Raw genomic sequence first — 23,499 nt, forward strand, 5'->3', positions numbered from 1 at the left:
CTCAGCATCTGTTACTACCACCAACACACAGAAATGTTTGGGTTTTGGTATGTGGATGGAGTCCAGTTAACAGGAACACTTGAGCTTTATGTAGTGTTAACTCATTAGTGAAGCTCTTGGAGAGATTTTCCATGTGCTATAACTTCTTCCTCCACAATTGGAGTTTATATAAAGAAATTATTTCACTAATGAGGAGCATCAGTGCCTATATTTTCAGAAAATCTTTACAAATAAAAGTCTTTTTTTAACCCTTTTGGAACTAAACTTGTCTTCCATTTGCTACTCTTACTTTAACACTGTGTGGGAAGAACTAAACCACAGTGAAATATCAGGGAACTAGAATACATGGAAAAGTGTGTTTCCATCCAAATCTTCTGACTCATGCTTAAAATGCCAGTCTAAAGAAAGGAATTGGATATACTGCAAACTGCATTGTGGCACAAAAACAAAACAGTTATATGAATGTCACACGGTTGGTAAAAGGTGATATAATACAAAGAGGGGAATGACCTACTTTAAGAAGCATATATGCTTAGTTTCTCTTGTTTTTTAACTTTACACAAAGTATTGAAAAATCAATCTTACAGATTTTGTTATATCAGAAAGATATAAGTCTACAATTCTCAAAGGGGTCTGCACCTCCATTTGAAACTTTTTAAGGGTACATACATGAAAAAAGATAGAAAACAACTGCACTATTTTACAGAGATTTCCTTTCATCAGAAAGCAGCCAGCAGGGGCACTACTGAGCATCTGCATCAGGGAAAGGACTGCAGCTGCTCCAAGAGCTTCTGGTTCATACCAAGACTACTCCTTGTATCAGGACCGCAGTGGGTGGTGGTACTACTTACTTCCTCCATACAGGGAGGGGGGATCTGATTAAAACACTTCAGTTTAAAAATCACATATTGTGGCTTTGGGGATACATTTTAAATCCATAATCAAATTCTAATTTTCTTCTTAAATCCCCCTTGAGGGCCACACCACTGTACACTAATTACAGCTCTAACAACTTTCCTTAGCCCCTATGAGTATGAAACAATTCTGAATTGAATTTATTTTTTTCAGATCTAAAAAGATATGCTCTAGCGAAGTTATGGGCTTGATGCAGGAATCACTTGATGAAATTCTCTAGCCAGTGTTATATAGGAGGTCAGATTAAATTATCATAATGGTCCCTTCTGTCCTTAAAACCTATAAAATTATAAATTTGCATTAGAATCAAAGAAGGTTGAGCCTTCTTCTCTCTACCTAGAGAGATGTGGTTAGAAACCACTGCAAAAATAGCCCCTATCTACAGTGATTTGATTGTAATGATTGATTTATAAAGTGTCAGCAAAGTGCTTGGCACTGTACAAGATGGTTTGTGTCTGCAGAGCTTACATTCTCAGGCTCATATCCTTCAACTTGTTCCATGTGGCTAGAACTGCATGGAACAAGTTACAAGATCAGGACCTAGAAGACAGACAAAAGAGACATAATGCATCAGGCAAGCCAGAGGTTTGACTACAACTTGATTACAAATCTTTTAGTTTAATCATTCACATGAAAAAACAGACATATTTCTAAGTCACTCAAACAAAGTTTAGGAGACAAGAGGAAAATCAGACATAGAAATGAGGTGTACTGTCAAAGGCTCTGTCTGTACTAGTGGAATAACACACCAAAAACTGGTTCAAAAGCATTTTAACATGGCATCGCTGGAGGGGAAGGATGGTTCAGCAGTCGGGACCCTACACTTAGAACTCCGGAAACACAAGTTGAATTCCCAGTTCTGCCACAAGTCCCCTGTGGGGCCTTGGACAATTCACCTTGAATGGTATCTTGAAATGTGTCAACTATGTGTGCTAAAAAATCTGTTTCACTTTGTATTTAGCAGTGATGCTCAGAGAGCTTGTCTACACTACAAAATTAGGTTGACTTAAATTAGGCCACCACCATCACTGAATCAGCTGTTGGTGTCCACACTACCCTCTTTCTGCTGGTATTGCGCATCCTCACCAGGGGCACTTGCACTGAAGTGGGGCACTGACAGCTGTACAGGGGGCTGACAACCCTGCAGGCTGATAGCCTGAGCCCAGCACAAGGCTCAGTTTCACAGCAGGGAAATTGATATTCTTGTCAGTTTCATGGCTGCTATTATTTCTCATTTCCACTCTGGCTGTCAGTCCTGGGGCTGGGAGGGCTACAGCTGTGAGCTCCCGGCAGGGGTGACAGCCAACAGGTGATGTAAGTAACTCAGTGTCTACACAGACACTGCATTGTCCTAACTACTTTGACCTAAGCGCTATGCCTCCCGCGCAGGTGGAGTTATTAAGTTGGTGTAGTGGGTGACTTACATCAGCATGAGCACCATTGTAGTGTAGATACTAACAGAGTTAGGTTGACATAAGCTGTCTTATATCAACCTAACTCTGTAGTGTAGACCAGGCCTGAGTTAGTTTCCCAGACATGAAGAAGAGCTCTGTGTAGCTCAAAAGCTTGTCTCTCTCACCAACAGTTTTACCTCACCCACCTTGTCTCTCTTAACGACCTGGGACAAGTCATTTCGCCATCTAAAAAATGGCAATAGAATACTTCCCTGCCTGGGGGGAGCGGTGTTGCGAGGCTAACTCCATTAAGGATTGCGAAGTGCATTGACTGTTACTGATGAAAAATGCTCTACAAAATCTAGGTCCAATTATTATCTGAGCCAAGCCGCGGCCCCAGCATTGTGCCTCTGGGACCAGAAACCAAACTCGCGGTGCTTCAGAGGGGCTATGAAGGGGGTGACTGCAGGGGGGCTGGGTCTTGCGCCGTGTGCCAGTGGGGAGGAGCAATGATAGGGGCAGGGTTCCTCCAAGCAGCCAAGGGGTCACCGGGGAATGGTCCCCGCTCACTGTCCCTGGGTGCCTGGTCACACAGGCTCAGCCACAGCGGGCATGGCTGGAAGGCTCCTGGCATGAGGGGGGGAGGCAGGGGGCCGGGGCCCAGATCGCGAGGCGTGGCTGACTCTGCGCGTGGCGACTGGTGGGCGGGGCGCTCGCGCTCCCAGGGTGACCGTTACCGTGCCTTCCGCTGTCTGGGGTCGCGCGTGGGAGGGAGCGGTGCGTGCCGTCGGGTCACGTGGTGTGTGTGAACGTTGGGGGGAGGGGTGGCTCCGCGGCACGAAGAGGGAGCAGCATGGCGGCATCCCTGGGCGGCCTGGGCCTCCTGCAGGGCAGAGTCAGATTGGCTGCGGCAGCCGCTGCCGCCTCGTCTCTCAGCCGGCCGGGCCTGCAGGGGCTGGTGCGGGGAGGGGCCGCTTGTTCTACGACCGGGAGGGGCTACAGCTCCGAGGCCAAGGGGGAGGAGGAGCTGCGGGTCCGGTACCTGGATGAGGAGAACCAAGGTAACGGCAGCCCGGGCCGGGGGGAGGCTGCTCCGCCGAGAACTGCGGGCCAGGGGTGCAGCTGCCCATCACTGCGCGCTGGACGCTGCAGAGAGAGCCCTGGGACTGCTGTCACCCCCCGCCCCCATTCGCTTGGTGCAGCAGTGCGATCCGCCGGAGGCCCGTGGTGTCACCCGCCCGGCGCAGCGCGCTGATCTCGGGGCAGCTGATGGATGGGGCTGGCCCTTTAAATGCATGGCGGTGAGGGGGGAGACGAGTGGCTGCTCCGCCTCCACACGCTGCCCATGCGCAGTGCGTCCCCTGGGGAGGGGGGGCGCGGATGGGCGGTGGAGTGGGAGCAGCTGTTTTTTGCACTTACACCGCAGTGCTGCAGCAACCCCGTAGGCTGCCAGCCCCCTCTGAATTAGCCCGTCCGCGCTCCCAGGCCTTGCTGCTCTGAGGGCATGAATCTCCACCCCCCCCCCCCCGTGTGCCATAACATAGTGCCTTCCGCACCTACAGTGGTCGTGGGGCACTTTATCATCCCCACCCTCTTCCTGGAGCGTCTGAGAAGTCTCAGGAGCGCTCGCACCCTGGGAGCAGCAGGCATGCAAGTAGGGGCCCTGCTATACCCTTCCGTGGCAGGGGTGTGTCTACACTGAGTGGTGATCCTAGTCTGCTATACTCTTTTTCTGCCACAGATGAAGCCCTTTGCTGGGATAGGGTTGGCAAAGATCGCTAGAGCAGTAGGTCTTGAAGTTAGTTATACTGAGATTTTCGGTGCAATCTACATTTCTCACCAGTTGTTTCAAGCTTTCTGTAGGCTCAGGCAAACATCACTACATTAGCGGCAAAGAGTCCTGTGGCACCTTATAGACTAACAGACTTATTGGAGCATAAGCTTTCGTGTTGGGTATTCACACACGAAAGCTTATGCTCCAATATGTCTGTTAGTGTACAAGGTGCCACAGGACTCTTTGCCGCTTTTACAGATCCAGACCTAACACAGCTACCCCTCTGATACTTGATCACTACAGTAGTTATGCATGGGTTGTTTTTTCATGCTTTTCTTAACCATGAGCATTAGAAACATTTTTTCCTTAAATGAAAGCTAAGATTCTGACCTCATCACCAGACTTCAGGTGTTGTGGCCCTAGGTATGGGCCTCTTGTGCCAGTGGCTTAATCTCGCCTTGGAATTTGTCCCTGCACCACTGATACGCCTGCTCTCATCTTCTTCCAATACCATGATGATCCTGCTGCTACAGTCCACATTTTGCAACCAGCTATAAAAGTGTTGAAATTTTTCAAATTTATAAATTTCAGTGACATTTTGAATTATGGGGAAGAAAGGGGTAAAGATCTTGGCAAAGTGTTGGTGAAATGTTTCCTGTCTAACCAGCTGTAAACATTATATAATAACTATGCCTACAAAGGGTTATGATTTTAATATATAGTATATTGTGACAGTGCATTGCTAGAAGTACATCCTGTGCCCTGTTGGGAAACTGAGAATCCCTCTTTTAAATGTTATAAAACACCCATATTTAGTCTTGTGGGGTTGTGAAATATTTGACCTTAAATTGTTCACTGGCACATGATTGAATAGTGCTTGAAATAGTGACTATTTGAAGCTGCTCAGGGGCTGACGATGTTAACAGAGTCCTGTACTTTCAGTGAAGATGGATTACTAGTTAGAGTGTGAGTCAGGTGATCAAAGATACAAGACATACAGTACTGCATTTACCTTCAGTTTATTCTTGAATGCATGTGATGGTGTACTGTAGATTGCATTATACAGGGGGTTGAAGAGTGTTGGGTGTTTTTGTTTTTAAATGCTTTCCTCCTTCCCAGCATATACCCATCCCTGTTAGTCAAAACAAAATAGAATCATAGAAATGAAGGATTGGAAGGGACCTCAATATGTCATCTAGTCTAGTTCCTTGCACTGAGGCAGGACTAAATATTATCTAGATGATCCCTGACAGGTGTTTGAAGGTTTTTAAGAACAGGTTAGACGATGGAGATTCCACAATCTCTCTTGGTAATTTGCTCCACTCTTACTCTTACACTTAGGAAGCTCTTTCTAATGTCTAACCTAAATCTCCCTGGCTGCACTTTAAACCCATTACTTCTTGTCTGTCCTCAGTGGTTAAAGAGAACAGTTTATTGCCCTCCTTTTGAAAACTTATCACATCCTCCCTCGGTCTTCTCTTCTCTAGACTGAACAAACCCAATTTTTTCAATCTTTTCTCATAGGTCATGTTTTCTAGACCCTTAATAATTTTTGTTTCTTTCCAATTTGTCCATATCTTTCCTGAAGTTTGGTGCCCAGAACTGGACATAGTACTCTAAATCAGGCCTTCTAAGTGCTGAGTAGAATGGAAGAATTACTTCTTGTGTTTTGTTTACAACACTTTAGCTCAAGGGGTCGGCAACCTTTCAGAAGTGGTGTGTCGAGACTTCATTTATTCACTCTAATTTAAGGTTTCGCGTGCCAGTAATACATTTTAACGTTTTTAGAAGGTCTCTGTCTATAAGTCTATAATATATAACTAAACTAGTGTTGTATGTAAAGTAAATAAGGTTTTAAAAATGTTTAAGAACCTCATTTAAAATTAAATTAAAATGCAGAGCTCCCCGGACTGGTGGCCAGGACCCTGGCAGTGTGAGTGCCACTGAAAATCAGCTCGCATGCTGCAGGTTGCCTACCCCAGCTTTAGCTAATACATTCCAGAATGTTGTTTGTTTGTTTTGGTTTTTTGTTTTTTGCAACACTATTACATCAGTGTACACTTCCAGCTTGACTGTGAACGATTGATAACTACTCTCTGAGTATGATTTCCCCCACCAGTTCTGCACCCACCATGTAGTAGGTCGTCTAGGCTATATTTCCTCAGTTTGCTTATGAGAAGGTCATGTGAGACATCATCCAAAACCATTCTAAAGCAGAGAGATATTATTACCCTGTCAGAGAAAGATTTTTAGATTGTGTTGATGTGATTTGTTTTGGGAAAATCCATGTTGACTGACTGACTTTTCTTTTCTTCTAGGTGCTTCCAAATTGGTTCGTTGATTATTTGTTTCATTATCTTTCTGGATACTGAAGTTAAGCTGACTGGTCTAATTCCCCTTTTTATAGATAGGTACTATATTTTCCCTTTCCAGTCCTCTGGGAATTGCTGATGGCTCAGAGATCTCTTTAGCCAGTTCCTTAATAATTCTAGGATGTATTTTGTCATGCCCTACCAACTTGAAGACATCTAACTTGTCTAAGTAATTCTTACCTTGTTCTTTCCTTATTTTAGCCTCAGATCCTACCCCATTTACACTGATGTTCACTATGTTAGTTGTCTGATCGCTGCTAAGCTTTTTGGTGAAAACCGGAACAATAAACGGCATTTAACACTTCAGCCACTGCTGCGTTTTCTCTTGTTGTCTTTCCCTCCTCCATGGGTAATAGTCCTGCTCTGTCCCTGGTCTTCCTCTTGCTTTAAATGTGTTTGGAAAATGTTTTCTTGTTACCATTTATTTATTAGCTAGTTTAATCTCATTTTGTGCCTTGGCCTTTCTAATTTTGTCCCTACATGCTTGTTCGTTTTTTGTTTTTAATATTCATCCTTCATAATTTATCCTAGTTTCCGTTATTTGTGTGATTTTTTTGGGGGGTTTGTTTTTGTTTCAGGTCACTGAAGATCTCCTGGTTAAGTCAGTATGGTCTCTTACCATATGTCCTGGCTTTCCTACACATTGGGATAGTTTGCTCTTGTGCCCTTAATCATTTTTCTCTCTAAAAAACTGCCACCTCTCTTGTTTCCCATGGGATCTTCGCAGTCAGTTCTCTGAATTTGCTGAAGTCTGCCTTCCTGAAGTCTATTGTCTTTATTCTGCTGTTTTCCTTCCTTCATTCCTTAGAATAATGAATTCTATCCTTTCATGGTCACTGTTACCCAAACTTCCTTCCACTTTCAAAATCTCAATCAGTTCCTTACCGTTTGTGCAAATCAAATCTAGAACAAGCTATCCCCAGTTGCTGTCTCCACCTTCTTGTAATAAAAAGTTGCCTTCAATGCATTTCAAGAACTTTTTTGTTTAATTTGTGTTCTGTTTTATTTTCCCAACAGACATCTGGGGAATTGAAGTCCCCCATTACCACCAAGTCCTGTGCTTTGGATGATATTGTTAGTTGTTTAAAAAAAGCCTCATTCACCTCTCTTCCTGGTTAGGTGGTCAATAGTAAACCCCTGCCATAATATCTTGCTTCTCTTTTATCCCTTTTAGCCTTACCTGGAGATGTTCAACTGGTCTACCTTCCCCTTCTATTGTGACTTCAGTGCAAGTGTATACATGTACAAGGCAACTGCTCCTCCCTTTTTCCCTAGCCTGTCCTTCCTGAACAAGCTATACCCTTCTCTACCAATATTCCAGTCATCCGAATTATCACACCAAGTCAGATCTGTGATGCCAATTATGTTGTAATTTTGATTAGTCACTAATATTTCTAGTTCTTTCTATTTTCTAATGCAAAAAGAATGGAGATTAGACAGACAGCTAAGATGTTTGTTAGATTTCCCTTCTATATTTCTTCTTGACTCTCCTTTGTCCCTGTTATGATTGCCCATGTTCCCGCCCCAGGTTCCATCCCTTCACCTGTGGGCATATGTCTCCTGCTCTTGTCAAACCTAATTTGAAGCCTGCCTCAGTAGGTTTGCCAGTCTGTATCTGAAGAGACTCTTTGCCATCTTTGCTCAGCAGTCCATCTTCTCAGAACAGTGTCCCATGGTTGAGGAAGCGGAAGCCCTCCTGGCAACATCATCCATGCAGCCATGGATATCTCTCTCTGCCTGGGCCCTACCCTTGATTGGAAGGACCAATGAAAACACCAACTGTGCCCCAATTCCCTCACACTCACTCCAGAACTGTGTAGTCACTTCTGATCTACTCAGTCACGTCTTGCAGAATTATTAGTACTCACATGGAAGACCAGTGTGGGGTAGTAGTCAGAGGGTCAAATGATCCTTGGCAGTCCTTCCGTAATGTCTTGTATATGGGTCCCTGGCAGGCAACACACCTCCCAGGATGCCAAGTCAGGCTAGCAGAGGGGTGCCTCTGCCCCTGCTTAGGGAGTCACTGGCCACCACCACCATTCCTTTCCTCTTAGAAGTTATAGCCATGATCCTCCCAGCCTTGGGATACCTGGCTTCTCTTCCCTTACATTTGGGGGAGATTCCTCATCCCTTGATGCAAGGGCAGTGTACCATTTTTTAATCTCTATGGACTGTAAGTTGGGAGCAGGGGTGGAGCGCTGCCAGTAGTAGTCAGCAGGCATCTTCTTTCCTGTGAAAGAGCCATTTCACCCTTCCCTGATGGTGCTACTGCAGTCCTCTCCAGCTGGATTGCTTCTTCAATCTTGGAGCTCTCCATATGTGTATTTTCAATGGATCCTCCTCAGCCTAGCCACCTCCTCCTGAGGCCTTCACCTGCTTTCTGAGAGGTTCTACCAGTAAGCACCTCTCACGCTGATGGTCTTCCCAGCCTGCCTTTCCGTGACAGGGAAATGCAGGCCACAGTCTCTGCAAAGACACACCAACACTGGGTAGGGGCACCCATGGTTGGATTCTCTGTCTGGACACAGGTGGAGGAACAGTGTTGACACTGGTGTTGCAGCCATCTCAAACCATGGTGATTTTTATTCTTTCTCCATCCTACAAACGCCTCCGTTCACTAGCTCCCCTTGGTTGCTTAGTGTCTGGCTTTTAAACTCTTCTCTTCTGGGTCAGCCCTACCCCCTCTAACACACAGGAGAAAAACAGCAGGCTAGAGCTTTGCTAGTGCACACTGAGCTAGCGGCCGATAGGCCTCTGGCTCCCATTCCAATGTAATCCCCAACAGACCACATTATGAACTTTAAGCAAGCCAAAAGAAGAACCAAACAGATGTATGAGCTCACTCACCACAAGAAGTAGTGCTTGCTCCTTCAGTAGGGGATCTCCTTCTCAAACTCCCTTGGTTGCTTCGCCTCTAGCTTTTAAGACTATCTCTTCTATATCAGCCATATCCTCTCGTTAACACACAAGGGAACGGTGATCAAGGATCAAAGAACAAATAATGTCTGAGTGGGGGAATTGGCATTTTGGAGCAACGAGTATGCTGTAGACATCATATGGAAGCAATTCTACTGAAATATCTTTCTAATTTTTAGACTGTATTTGAGGAAGAGATCTTTTCTGCACTTGCCTTTGACCAGAAGAGCCCATCTTCACACAGGAGCAAGTCTTGTTCTGTTAGTAAAGAAGGGCAAAGGATTTGGGGTAGGGCCAAGAGAAGGACAGGTGCCATTAGCGGAAATCAGTGCTGTATCTTATATTACAATGCCTAATGTTTCAGGAGTAAGAATAGTCAGTAGGGAGAAAGTGACGGTTGGACCAACATTATGAAAGAAAGGTCTTCATTAGGTATACTCTATTTTGAGTAAAGCTAACTTAAAACTACAACTAAGAATGATATAAATGAGATGTTTTGGGCTTTTATTGTGCTTGTCTGGTGACTTCAGCTAATGTTTGTTACATAGCAAGATGTATAATTGATGTAAATGTGCTGTTGGGTTTAAAGATACAACAGTGTAGGTGAGAGGGTCATCAAACAGCATCCAGTTGGGGTAGTGCTATGTCCTTAGGAACATCAAGTTTCCAGTGAACATCAGGGGTTAAAATGGGTTTCTGTAGCATTCAGACCTTTGGGCCATGTCTAACTACAGGTGCTACAGCTACAGTCCTAACAGCTGTGTAGATGCTTCCTACAGGGATGGAATGGGGTTTTCCATCCCCGTAGTTAATCCACCTCTCCAAATGATGGTTGCATTCTTCAATCAACATAGCCACGTCTATGCCAGGGGTTAGGCCAGCATAGCTACGGCATCCAGGGGGGTGGATTTTTCACATCGCTGAGCTCTGTAGCTATGTTGACCTAACTTTTAAGTGTAGACCAGCCCTTAGACAGCTCTCAGAAAAGTATTTTAAATAATTAAAAAAAGTCACTTTAGAAAAACTGAAACATGAAAAATATGCCTCAGCCATATAATTAAAAGATAACTTGAAACTCTCTTGCAAGCTTCCAAAAAACCAAAATCTCACCTTAGCTTTAATGTATGTTTTATGTCTTCACTACGGACTTCTGTCAGCATAACTGTGTTAGTCAGGGATGTGATCACTGACTAATATAGCTGCACTGACATACATCCCTAATACAGACACAGTTACACCAGTAAAAGCAGTTTTGTTGAAATAGTTTGTTTCAATCACCTGCAAAGTGATGGGGAGGTGCAGTTTACCGTTCCTGCATGAAGTATAGCTTTGCCAATGTAGGTACATCCACAGTAGGAGCACTTTGCCAGTATAATATACCTGTACGGGGAAAGTGCTCCCAGTGTAGATATGGCCTAAGCTTGAGTGAAATTATAAAGGATTAAAAGTAGGAATTCAAATAGACTGGCCCTTGCAGTTTCTTTTTCCACTTTTTTAAAATTTCTGTTAGAGTGCAGATCACGTTTCCTATCAAGTAGTAAGATGACTCCGATGTAAAAAGCGGTGTGGAGCTACAGTGCCCCAGGGCTCGGTCCTTGGGCCGGTTTTGTTCAATATCTTCATAAATGATCTAGAGGATGGTGTAGATTGCCCCCTCAGCAAATTTGCAGATGACACTAAACTGGGAGGAGTGGTATATATGCTGGAGGGTAGGGATAGGATACAGAGGGACCTAGACAAATTAGAGGATTGGGCCAAAAGAAATCTGATGAGGTTCAATAAGGAGAAGTGCAGAGTCCTGCACTTAGGACGAAAGAATCCTATGCGCTGCTACAGACTAGGGACTGAGCGGCTAGGGAGCAGTTCTGCAGAAAAGGACCTAGGGGTTACAGTGGATGAGAAGCTGGATATGAGTCAACACTTTGCCCTTGTTGCCAAGAAGGCTAACAGCATTTTGGGGTCTATAAGTAGGAGCATTGCCAGCGGATCAAGGGATGTGATCATTCCCCTCTATTCGGCATTGGTGAGGCCTCATCTGGAGTACTGTGTCCAGTTTGGGCCCCACACTACAAGAAGGATGTGAAAAAAATTGGAAAACGTCCAGCGGAGGGCAACAAAAATGATTAGGGGTCTGGAGCACATGATTTATGAGGTGAGGCTGAGGGAACTGGGATTATTTAGTCTACAGAAGAGAAGAATGAGGGGGGATTTGATAGCTGCTTTCAACTACCTGAAAGGGGGTTTCAAAGAGGATGGTTCTAGGCTGTTCTCAGTGATAGCAGATGATAAACAAGGAGTAATGGTCTCAAGTTGCAGCGGGGGAGGTTTAGGTTGGATATTAGGAAAACCTTTTTCACTAGGAGGGTGGTGAAGCACTTGAATGGGTTACCTAGGGAGGTGGTGGAATCTCCTTCCTTAGAGGTTTTTAAGGTCTGGCTTGACAAAGCCCTGGCTGGGATGATTTAGTTGGGGATTGGACTAGATGACCTCCTGAGGTCCCTTCCAACCCTGATATTCTATGATGATCACACTATGAATAACAACCACACTGTATCATATGACCACTTTCCTCACAATTCTCTCTCTCCAGTATTTTGCAGGAATTAAAGCAAATAATGCTATTTTCATTCTTGACAAATTCGAGTTAAAATGGCTTCTAGAAGTGAGAGAATCTTTTTTAATCTAAAAAGATTTCAAGACACTACTGTTACATTTCATTTCTAATGTAGTCTTATTCTAGCATATAGAGATTTGTGTCCTGGATTTCCAACTGGGCTCAAGGAGAATTGGAACCTCATTCCAACACCTCTCTAATGAGCTGCTCTGTTTCTTCAGAATTTAAGTTCTCATTTAAAAATCAGGAAGTTATGTTTCTACTCTTTTATGGTTGCAAAGAAGGCCTTCTGAATATGGTGGTGTGCAAATAATTACTTTTTAATATGCAGCCTTCTGGATATGAACCAGTCTTCTTCAGCCTGCAAATACCCTGAAATAACCCAAACAGGGAATGACTTGCCTTCTTCATGTCCATTTTTGTCAATTTCATGGTCATAGGTTTTAGCTATTTAAATCTGAAATTTCAGTTTTGTAATTGTAGAAGTCCTGACCCAAAAGAAGTTGAAAAGGGGCCGCAAGTTTATTGTAGGTGCTGGAGGTGGTTGTGTTACTGCTACCCTTACTTCTGCACTGCTGTTGGCGGGGTGCTGCCTTCAGAGCTGGGGCCCGGCCAACACCTGCTGCTCTCCAGCTGCCTAGCTCTGAAGGCAGCGCAGAAGTAAGGGTGGCAACATACTATGACCCCCTAAAATAACCTGGCGACCCCCCTGCAACTTCCTTTTGGGTCAGGGCCCCCAACTTCAGAAATGCTGGTCTCCCCTCATGAAATCTGTATGGTATAGGGTAAAAGCACTCACAAGACCAGATTTCATGATCTGTGATGTGTTTTTCATGGCTATGAATTTTGTAGGGTCCTATTCATGTCCAAGAAATACTAATCCTGAAGTCTAATGATGACAAAATCAACACTGCTATATTCTTTACCAGTTCATCCAGCAGGACAAAAGATTTCTCTTATTCTCCACCAGTGCATGCAGGATGTGGAGTGTGGCAGGAAAGCTGACTCCTCCACTCCCAAGCCTCATTCCCTATGGCGTTTATAGACACTGCTTTACTACAACATTCACCATATGTTATTTTAATATGCAGAATTTAATTTGTTGGGCCCTGAAGCCAAGAGCCCAAGTTTGTTTTGGCCATAACTAAAACACAGGAAACAGTTTTACCTTATTGTGACAGTTATTGGGATATCACGACAGTGAGTCACCCAGTTACCCCCTGCCTCCAGTGTGCTTTGCTGGGCATCAGCTCCCTAACATTGCCACTTTTATGAGTGGTCACTCTTGGCAGATTTTACTGTAGTGTTACCCCCCCCCCCGCCTTGTAGCTTAATAGTGTCGCCGTATAGTGGTATGAGGGAAACCCAGTTATTTCTGCTCCTGATCTCACAATTTTGACAGCAGATAAAATGGCTACATTGTATCCATATTGCCAATGGCTATAATCTTCTCAAATTCCTAAAACTATCAACATTTGCTCTTTGGTATTTGAGTAGGAGCTATTCAAGAGAGGAAAAAAGGAGAAAGGATCATCTTATGGTTAAATCACTGGCCTGGGACTCAGGAGGACTATATTTAGTTCCTGGTTTGCCACAGACATCCTATGCAACCTCAGGCAAATCATTTGACTTTCTGTACTTCAGACACCAATTTAATACATTCCTTATCTTACACTGCCACTATAACGATAAACCTGACAATTTATCGTCAGAGGTGATCTGATACTACGGTGATATGGCTATATTTAAAAAAAGAAAAAGGGGTGGGGTGGTGAATCTATGGAAGATGTCTCTATGCACCTGACTGCACATTCTATGCCTGCTATGTTAATCTTTTCACACATTTCTGATTACAATTCTCACATCACTTTTTTCCATAAATAGGAAGGTTGGAAAGTTGGGTGGAGGGCTGCTGAGCATTTGTCACTTTTTTGAGTGGGAGAAGAAAGTGGTAGGGTTATGACTTGTGAAATTTGTGGGAGTAGTAGGAGGAATTGGCTTATACACTTGTTTTTTTCTCTTTAGGGATTTTCCCCTTGCAGAGAACTTGTTATATTTTGTGTTTAACGACTTTAATCCTTATGTCGGAACATTCTTAATTAAGGTGCTAACATGAATATTAATTTTCTCCCTAGTCTGTGTCTATCATGGACGAGATGGGCAATTCAGTGCAGTCAAAATATTCGGTACAACCAATACAAACAAAAAACCTTTGTAAGGTTCTGAACCATATTTGTCAACTCTTTCCTATACTTTTGTGTTAAGTGATGAAATTTATTATGGTGCCTTGTTAGTAACACATACTAGAACTAGAGTACACGGCATACCTGAAAAAATCTCACGTTTTTCTGTCTCTAGGGCTTTTTCTTGCTTCTCAGGCACTATATGAAAATCAATTGTAAATAAACAAAAGGAAGAAAGAAGGCTGATGTGAACATCTTAGAGAATTTTCTGATTCTGTTGGAGTGGATGTTGTCAGTGTTAACTATGTAGTTCCTAGTGAGACGTATATCCAATGACAAACACAGAAAAACACACAGGGAAAATTCAGCTGTCCACAAGAACTGTAGCTGCTTTATTGACGTGTGTGCATGACATGGCAGAGTAGAAGTGCTTCATTATGGCTATTTAGGGGATCTTTTCCAGTATTGTATTACTATTACTGAATTTAGAAAACAATGATCATCCTTATTTGGAGATAAGTACATGTTTTACTTAAAAAAGATGTCACAAAGGGTGAAAAGGTCACACAATTTCAGAAGTTTTTTTTTATAGTATCATCCAAATCCTTAAACCTTTCCATAACAAGAATTGCAGCATAGCTTTAAACCTAAAATCAGAGCTCTAGGCCCACTCTGTTCACTACATGTACACACAGTTGTGTATGTTTAATCTGCTCTCCTTAATCTCTGAGGATAGGACAAGAAGCAACGGGCTTAAATTGCAGCAAGAGTTGTTTAGGTTGGACATTGGGAAAAATTTCCTAACTGTCAGAGTTGTTGAGCACTGGAATAAATTGCCAAGGGAGATTGTGGAATCTCCATCATTGGAGATTTTTAAGAGCAGGTTAGACAAACACCTGTCAGGGATGGTCTAGATCAGGGGTTGGCAACCTTTCAGAAGTGGTGTGCTGAGTCTTCATTTATTCACTCTAATTTAAGGTTTCACGGGCCAGTAATACATTTAAACGTTTTTAGAAGGCCTCATTCTATAAGTCCATAATATATAACTAAACTATTGTATGTAAAGTAAATAAGGTTTTAAAAATGTTTAAGAAGCTTCATTTAAAATTAAATTAAAATGCAGAGCCCCCCAGACCGGTGGCCAGGACTTAGGCAGTGTGAGTGCCACTGAAAATCAGCTCGCGTGCCGCAGGTTGCCTACCCCGGTCTAGATAATACTTAATCCTGCCATCCGTGTAGGAGACTGGACTAGATGGTCTCTCGAGGTCCCTTCCAGTCCTATGATTCTATGACCAAGCTGAATATTTGTTTGAAATAATTTTGACATAAGGAATAAATTGGGATACAGCTAAGGAAAAGTGCTACATGCAAAGTACCAGTACCTTGCTGGTGGTGGGTTTTTTGTTGTTGTTGTAACTAACATGAACCCGGCTTTTTTGTGTAGTGAAATGAGTTGTCAAGACCAAGAGGGTGCTATGCTAAAATATGCATCTCACACACACACACACACACATACATACATACATTTTGGGCCTGGCAGTGCCTTTGTGGTTTTTTTCTTTTTTAAATAAAAACTTTTTTTAAAAAATGCTTTATGAAGAAATATCTGAAGACTACATTTAAGTACCAAGTACTTAAAGTACATGCTTAATTGTTCAGGAAAATATTATGATTATTTGCTTTCGCAAATTTGGCCTAGTCAGGCTGCATGCACAGATGTGGTAATTTCATGTGTATCAGGTCATGAGTTCTGAGTCTGTCCTTAAAGCGATTGTCATTTCTAATGGCTATTGAAACACTCTGAAAAAGGAAGCAAACAAAACAAATCAGTCAAAATAATTACACGAGTCAATTTTCTTACAGTCCTAATTTAATATCTGTTTAGAGACAAAATAACATGGACACAAGTATGTACTTAATTTATATTTTTAATATGACACTGATTCAAACTCTTCTTTTTTCCTCTAGGAATTGTGGTACTTGGATTAAACAGATCTCGTGCCAAAAATGCACTTAATAAAAATCTTATAAAAATGGTAAGGGGGAAAAACTAACTGCTTCTAATTTGAAGGCAATGTATTGGAATTAAATATTTGAAAAAAAACTCCCCCCCCCTCCTTTTTCTGTAGATGTCAAAAGCTGTGGATGCTCTGAAATCTGATAAGAAAGTACGAACTGTTATATTCCGAAGTGAAGTCCCTGGGATATTCTGTGCTGGTATGCAAACTTAATTTTACTATGAAGTTGGATATCTGTAATCTAACATTGTAGCAGAAATGGCCCAAATTCCAAGGAAGCATTGTATCTTGTCACATTCATCTCAGTTGTAAGCAAAACCTCTTCATATGATTTTCCTTGATTTTTAACAAGAAAGAAACATGTTTCATTCTGTTTTCTTCTTTCTGCATCATAAAGAACATTTCACAATATGTAGTAGATTTTTTCAAAGTAGTGGATAAATGCATTCTGTTGAATTCTTAAGACTTGCTTATACTCTGGAATTAGAGCCTAATATTGCTAAGTGGTTAATGGGACTGGTAGAGTATGAATGGTAAATAGAGAAGGATGCTGTCTTCACTTTCAACTTGGAGGTATAAAATCCATTAAAACAACTTGTGGAATTAGGCAAACTATATAGCATTAAAAACAGATAGCAAACTTTAACTGGCTATTCCCTTAAATGTGGGTAATTTATTAAAGAATGTGATCCTGTGCCTTCACTAGTAATACATACAAATGCATTGTAATGTGTGGGATGGGTGATTTGGGTATATGAAGCCATTAGGTGGGATTGGTTACCAAATCAAGGTTTTCAAAAGCATATTTTTCTAAAGTGACACATTTTAAGTGGCTATCTTGATGGCTGTGATATGAGAAACATGAGGTGACAAATATCAGTTGTCTTACTCCCAGAAAAAGCCCCAGATATGTTATTGAATTGAGGTACTGTGGCTTCAAGGACACCTGGTTCTATTCGCTGTGCCAGTACCCCTTGTTGGCAAGTTTAGAGAGCTGCATTGGTCTCTGACTTTGAATAGGCTTCTTGCCTGTCCTCCTTGCTGGAAAAGTAGGTCAGTGATGACAGTGGAGAGAGAACAGGAGTAAGTTCATCTCAGAATAGTGAGACCACTATGGGTAACACTGATACGCTGTTTGGGTCAGAACCCAGGAGAGGTGAGATCCACCAAGCTATTTCTTAAACTTAGTTCAAATCTCAGGTCTCTTATTTTGCAATGACTACAGGAAATGAGGCTATTCTTTTGTATGTATGCCTAACAGAACCACCAAAATGTGCACGTCTAAAAGGTGAGAAACCCAAGTGATCTCATTGCTTTAACCCTAATCTTTCATCACTCCCTTCCCTCTCCTTATACTGTTACCTCCCACTAACTGCATGAAGTGTAAAATTAGATTGTAAGCTATTCAAGGCAGGGATCATGCTTTGCTATAAAGTGTGTAGCACACCCTCAGGTGCTATAAAATATCTAAAGAGAAGCACTGCTTATATTTCTGGAGGAGGAGCTGTGTGTATAGATCGTGGGCATTTTACCTTTAAAACAAAAAGGAAATCTACTTTTAAAAGAATGCTAAAACATGAGTCCTTAAATCTGTGTATTATAGTAATAAAATCCCGTTGATCGATACCTAAATTGCTACTGCATATTTTATTGTAGTGTATATAATGCACCAATAGTAATGTCTCAGCTCAGTTTTTAAAACTACATAGAACAGTCCTAAGTCCATGTTGATATGTCAACAATCTCAGAAATATGGCGACTCTTCCTTGCTTCTCTTTCACCCCCAGAAAAATTTTCAGGAAAACCTGTGGATAAGTTTTTGGTGCCCTCAAGGGCTAACAAATTTGGGCTAGGGAGGGAGCTTAGATTCTAAAGCTCAGAAATGTCCTTTCCATAGCCATCAAAATAATGACATTGTCAGCTGATTTGTCCCCCTTGACTTTGACTGCTGGGTAAGAATATGTATAAGGAGGTATCATCTCTCTCTCTCTCACTCTCTTTGAAATAGAGGCCCCAAACCAAAAGGAGTTAGGTGATAAACCTCAAATCACCCTTGAAAATAGCTGGAAAGTAAGTACAGTTTATGTTACTCAAATTAATGTATTTCCATATGAGATGCATTACTAAGGCAGCAGGCACATCTTGCAGTAGCTAAAAATTGAGTAGCTTTCAAGGGTACTGTCAAGTAAATGGCACTGCATATAATCCAGTATGGAGGTGAGAAAGGTACAAAGAACTGTATCCAGGCTTACTTCTCAGAGAAAAGATCATGTGATATGAGATAGGTGAAGGTGGTAAAATAGGCTGCCTGGGCCATTGTTGCTATCTGGACTTACAGAATTTGCTAAAGATCCAATAATAACCATCGTTTCCAAACTTGAGTGATATAATGGGAGGTTGATTATATACACCAGTAATCTTGTTTGTCTTTAGGCTTGTTAGGATCTGGGGTTTACACTTATTCATGATTCATTTTAGCTCCCTTGTTTCTATTCAGTAGTTTAGGATAGAGATTATCCCAGATGTCATTTTTATTGTAGGTGGGGCTGACAGCACAACCTATTAAAATTACAACACTTCCCATTCTAAGACCCTGTTTTCAGGTGCTTATAACTTTGCCAGATTGTAACTGGGTCTCTGCCTCAGGTTGAATTACTTTTTTAAAAATTTCAGTGAAAACTGTTGAGCTGTTTCTGAGAACAAGGCTAGAGGAAAATGGTTTTTACCTGTTCATATAAAAAAAAAAATCTGGTGACCTTTTTCCTGAAAAGGTCTGCCCTCCTCTCATGCCTTGGAGTAGGGACTTGAAACTTAGCTGGGGAGTGGATTTTTGTATCAAATGTGCCTTTTGGCACATCCCCTGTGCAAATTGGGTCAGCTTTGGCCAAGTTATTTTGGTCTTTGGAAAATGTCAGTTTGTATGTGGTCAGACTTGCTAGACCTTCTTGGTAAAATTCCCTGAAGTTCCATCCATGTTGGCCATGCTTCAGCCCAGACTGAGCAGGACTTTCCCTACAGTTGTTGCTCTGAGCTGTGTGAAGTCCGGAGCCAGGCACGTGAATTGAGAGCAGGTGTCTCTCCTGTGCTTTCAGTGACATCCCACTCCTCCCTTTGGGCCCAGACAATGTGGAAGAGGAAGCTACTTGATTCAAGTGTAGAGGGGACAAGAGCCAGACCTGGGAGAGGGAAACTGGAGGCAGGCTGGTGGTGGCAATACTGGGACTGGCTGAGCAAGGAGACTGGGAACCAGGGATAAAAAGAGGCAATAGTAGGACTAGGAGTAGGTGGGACTAGGGAATATGGGAAGGAGTGGCAACTGAATGCTGGTGGGGAGGGACTGCTAGGGCAAATGAACAGGTCAAAGAGCTAGTGGGTTGATGTGGGGGACTGAGAATGGGATGCTGTGTCCAGAGAGATGAGGGTAGGACTTCAGAGCAAGGAGATGGGATGAAAAGCCTGTGTGGAAACTGGGCCTGACTGCATTGAGGTGCTGGGGAGGACAGGAGAGATAGGACTGGGATGGGGCAGGATGGAGGGGACTGGGCAGAAGTGGTCAGGATTGGGGGAATTGGTCAGAAAAGTTTTGTGCCCACTAGAGCACGCTTCTCTGCAGAGCCTGGAATGGGACCCAAGATTCCTGAGTCTTGCCATTCCTTTGCTTTCAGCAAATATCTGTGAAACCCACTGGCAACACGTCCAGTCTCCCTCTAGTGCTGGTCCACATAGAGGATGCATATTTACTGCTGCTGTCACTTACTCTGTTAGCTCAAGTGACAGAGGTCTCTGGTGTGGATCTAAAGGGTCCAGGCCTGCTGATAACCCACATGTGTGTCTACCTGCCACAAGGTGGAATTCCTGTTTTTCAGTTTGCTCTTTTTAAAAAAACCTGGAAAATTACACACAAACTAAATTAAAATATCAATTTTAAGGTTGAATAGTCAAGCACTGGAAAGTTAGGAAATACCAGAAAGTTGCCTGTGCAACTTTAATTGGGCCCATTTATGCATATGCATTATGATAGTCACGGCACACAATGGATGGTACTCACTTAATGAACAGCTATTAATATTTTGTTTTCTTCTAATTTTTCAAAGCCTAGCCCATATGTTATTTAGTGCATGCTGTTCAGACCCTGCTCTGAAGATAGAATTATTAATTTCCTTCTGTTTTTTTTTCTGTGGCACTCATCATTATAGTACCTGAATGTTTCACAAGCATTAATTTTACTTTCACACTACCTCTGAGAGATGGGTCTGTAAAGGCATTATCTCCATTTTACAGACCGGGAACTGAGCAGTGAGAGATTAAGGTTAAAAAAAAAAAATCCACTAATTTTGAGTGCCGTGTTTGAAATGCCCAAGATCTTGTTTTTCAGGGGACTTAGCATGTTGTGTTCAAAGCAGAGCTCCCATCGACTTGAGTTGCAGCTGTGAGTGCTCAACACTTCTACAAATCCCACTCCAGTCTCACAAGTCAGGGACCCAGAAAATGGGGAATGCACAATTAAAGACCACCTCTCAATAGTTTAGTGACTTGCTTAGCCTTCTAGGAACTCTATGGCAGATTCAGGGATAGAATCCAGTTCTTGAGGGCAGCATTCAACTACTTTAATAATGAGACCCTCCTTTCTCTTCCTGCAATCACCTGCCACATTCACTATACACCTTTCAACTTCTGCAACAAGTAAAACAAGGGTCCTACAGACAACAGCTTTCTTCACTACACAACTCTGAATCATATTCAGAGCACGTCCCTATTGGGCATTGAAAGAGGCAGGGATTCTGTGGAAAAAGTACATGACTGTAATTAAATACTGGATTATAATGCATATGCACAAGGAGGGAAAATTAAGATTGTCCAAGCAACCTTAATTCTGCCATATCCAAATTTGAGTGCTTGAATTTGTAACCTTAATATTTTGTTTTGTAATACTATTTTTATATAGGCTTGGAAGGATTAGATTTTTATTGGTAAATGTCGGTTTCACTGTACACACACAAGTGGATGAAAAGTATTTCCATTGATGACTGAAATTTACAGAAAGACAAAATAAGAAAAATGCTGCATGAGACCGTATTAGAATTTGATTTAAGGATATTTACTTTGTATATATGATGTGATGTTGACAATTTGTGTTTTGACCATTATAAAGCTTTATCTTTGAATCTCAATATCTGCTGTCATTACATAAGTCTGACCCCCCCAATTATCCCAACTGAAAATTTAAATCAAAATAAATAAATCCCATAATTTTGCACAATAGTGAACTTAAATTGATTTTAAAAAAAAGCTTAAAAATAAACATTGCTATTTTGTCAAAATGATATAAAAATTAAATTCTCCCAAGCCTAATTATGTAGATTGATAGATTGTTGCGGTGAGTGCATGCATGCACATTTTTGTGCATAGATCTTAAGGATTTTTGTTGTTTGTTAAAAACTTTGTCCCTAAGTGTGTGTGTGTGTGTGTGTGCAAAAATCTTGTGTTTAAGGAGCCTTGTTGCAGCATTTTGTGGTGTAGCACAGTAGCGTTGTGGGATGAAGATGGGATAAAAAGATTCATAAATATTTAAGACCATTTATGATCCTGTAGTCTGACTCCCGCGTGACACAAGACATAGAATCTCCTCCAGTAGTTTTGCATCAAATTCAAGATCAAAGTTCTGTTTGAGCTGTAGAAGAAGTTTAGAATAGGTCAGGTCTTGATTTAAAGACTTCAGAGGATGGATAATTGTTAGGTCCCTGCATAAGTTATTTCTATGGTTAATTTAGTTACACTCACTGTTTAAAAATTTGCATCTTATTTCTAGTCTGAATTTTAGCTTCATGATACAGCCGTTGGATCACAATTATGTCTTTTTCTGATAGATTAAAGAGTCATCTATCAGAAACCTTTTCCCAATGAAGATACTTATAGACCATGATTAAGTCACCTCTTATCGTTCTCTTGTATAAACTAAATAGATGAAGCTTCTTAAATCTCTTGCTATAAGGCACGTTTTCCAGACCTTAGATCATTTTGGTGTATGGTTTTTGAACCTTTTTCCAATTTGTCAATCTCCTTTTTGAAGTGGGAGCTCCAGGGCTGGATGCAGTATTCCAGTAATGGTCTCATTAATGTCGCAGACAGATGTATTGTCATCTTTTTACTCCTACTTGTTGATATTCTGTTGATACATGCCAGATTACATTAGCTACTCTCGCTACATTTTTTACCATGACCTGTAAGTCCTTTTCAGTGTTGCTGCATTCCAGGATTCAGACCTCCACCTAATGTATCTTCATTCTTTGATCCTAGGTGTATGTGTGGCTTTGCATTTTGTTTTATTAAAATGAGCCCCCATTACCAAATGATGTATAGCAGTGTGTATATCTTGGTCATGTTTACTTTGACAACCTTCTGACAAGGTATCACTAATAGTAAGTTTCATAATTGTCTGTTGGCCCAGCAGCTAGTTCCTTGAAGTAAGTCAATGGATACCCTGTCTTTAGCCAGATCAGTGCCTGCCAGTGCAGTAACCATGTATATCATCTGCTAGCTACATAAAATACACAAGAGGTAAATTGTATAGGGAATCCTTGGATGAGGCAGTGTTTAGAATACAAGGTTCCTACCATCAAGAGCAAACATTCCTTTTTTTTCTTTTTCTTTTTGAACTCTGATACAACAGAAGAGACTCTGCTTACTCAGGAGGCAGATGGAATTGTTCCAACTATATTCTGGACTGCTCACACTAGGGTTTCTAAACTTTTTTTCATAACCTGAGCCATATCTTAAAGAGAGATTCTCTTTGTCTATCTGCTTTTTCATGTGTGATTACATAATATTCTTGTGGGAAACAAAAACTGTTTACATGGGAATGTAATCTTAAGAAAGCATTTGTATATTTTTCAGCTCTTCATGTCATGTAGTAATTGAGGCAAATTTAATGGAATTGTTGTGGATTTTCACCAGTGTAACTGAAATCAGATTATGGCCTGTAAACAATTATGAAATTGAAAATTGCATTGGGTATGTAAAGTTTTTCAACATCTCACAAGAACTAGTATACAAGATGTTCTAAGATCCACTGGGAAAAAGTATTAGTATCTTGCAGAGAAACTCCACACTGAAACTGTTTTGAAGACCGCTGAATTAACAACATTGCCCACTACGTTGAACTTCGCTCCTCATTTAGAGCTTCCCATAGGCTGTTGTAGAAGTAAAAAAAATCTGTTTTCATTCTTTTTATAGCCCTGGCATAAAGATTCAAAAATGCGCTTTTGTTAATCGTTGGATTGGGTAGAGTGACAATGGTGGATATCTTGTGCAGT

The 23,499-nt window shown here is 41.8% G+C and overlaps 1 protein-coding gene across 3 annotated transcripts in view; it reads left to right on the forward strand.

The window, feature by feature from the left end:
* The first annotated feature begins 3,041 nt into the window (after window positions 1-3,041).
* Window positions 3,042-23,499, forward strand: part of AUH (AU RNA binding methylglutaconyl-CoA hydratase) — a 187,277-nt gene continuing 166,819 nt past the window's right edge. The window contains exons 1-3 of one of the 3 annotated variants that reach the window (XM_084627716.1): window positions 3,042-3,370; window positions 16,137-16,204; window positions 16,298-16,385. In XM_084627716.1, the coding sequence (XP_084483842.1) occupies window positions 3,163-3,370; window positions 16,137-16,204; window positions 16,298-16,385 (364 nt within the window). In that variant the 5' untranslated portion in view covers window positions 3,042-3,162. The remainder of the gene's footprint in view (window positions 3,371-16,136; window positions 16,205-16,297; window positions 16,386-23,499) is intronic. The other 2 variants (XM_084627718.1, XM_084627717.1) reach the window with 2 other exon arrangements.

The sequence above is a fragment of the Lepidochelys olivacea genome, assembly GCF_965140295.1.
Source record: "Lepidochelys olivacea isolate rLepOli2 genome assembly, chromosome: 5".
In the NCBI taxonomy this organism is placed as follows: domain Eukaryota; kingdom Metazoa; phylum Chordata; order Testudines; family Cheloniidae; genus Lepidochelys; species Lepidochelys olivacea.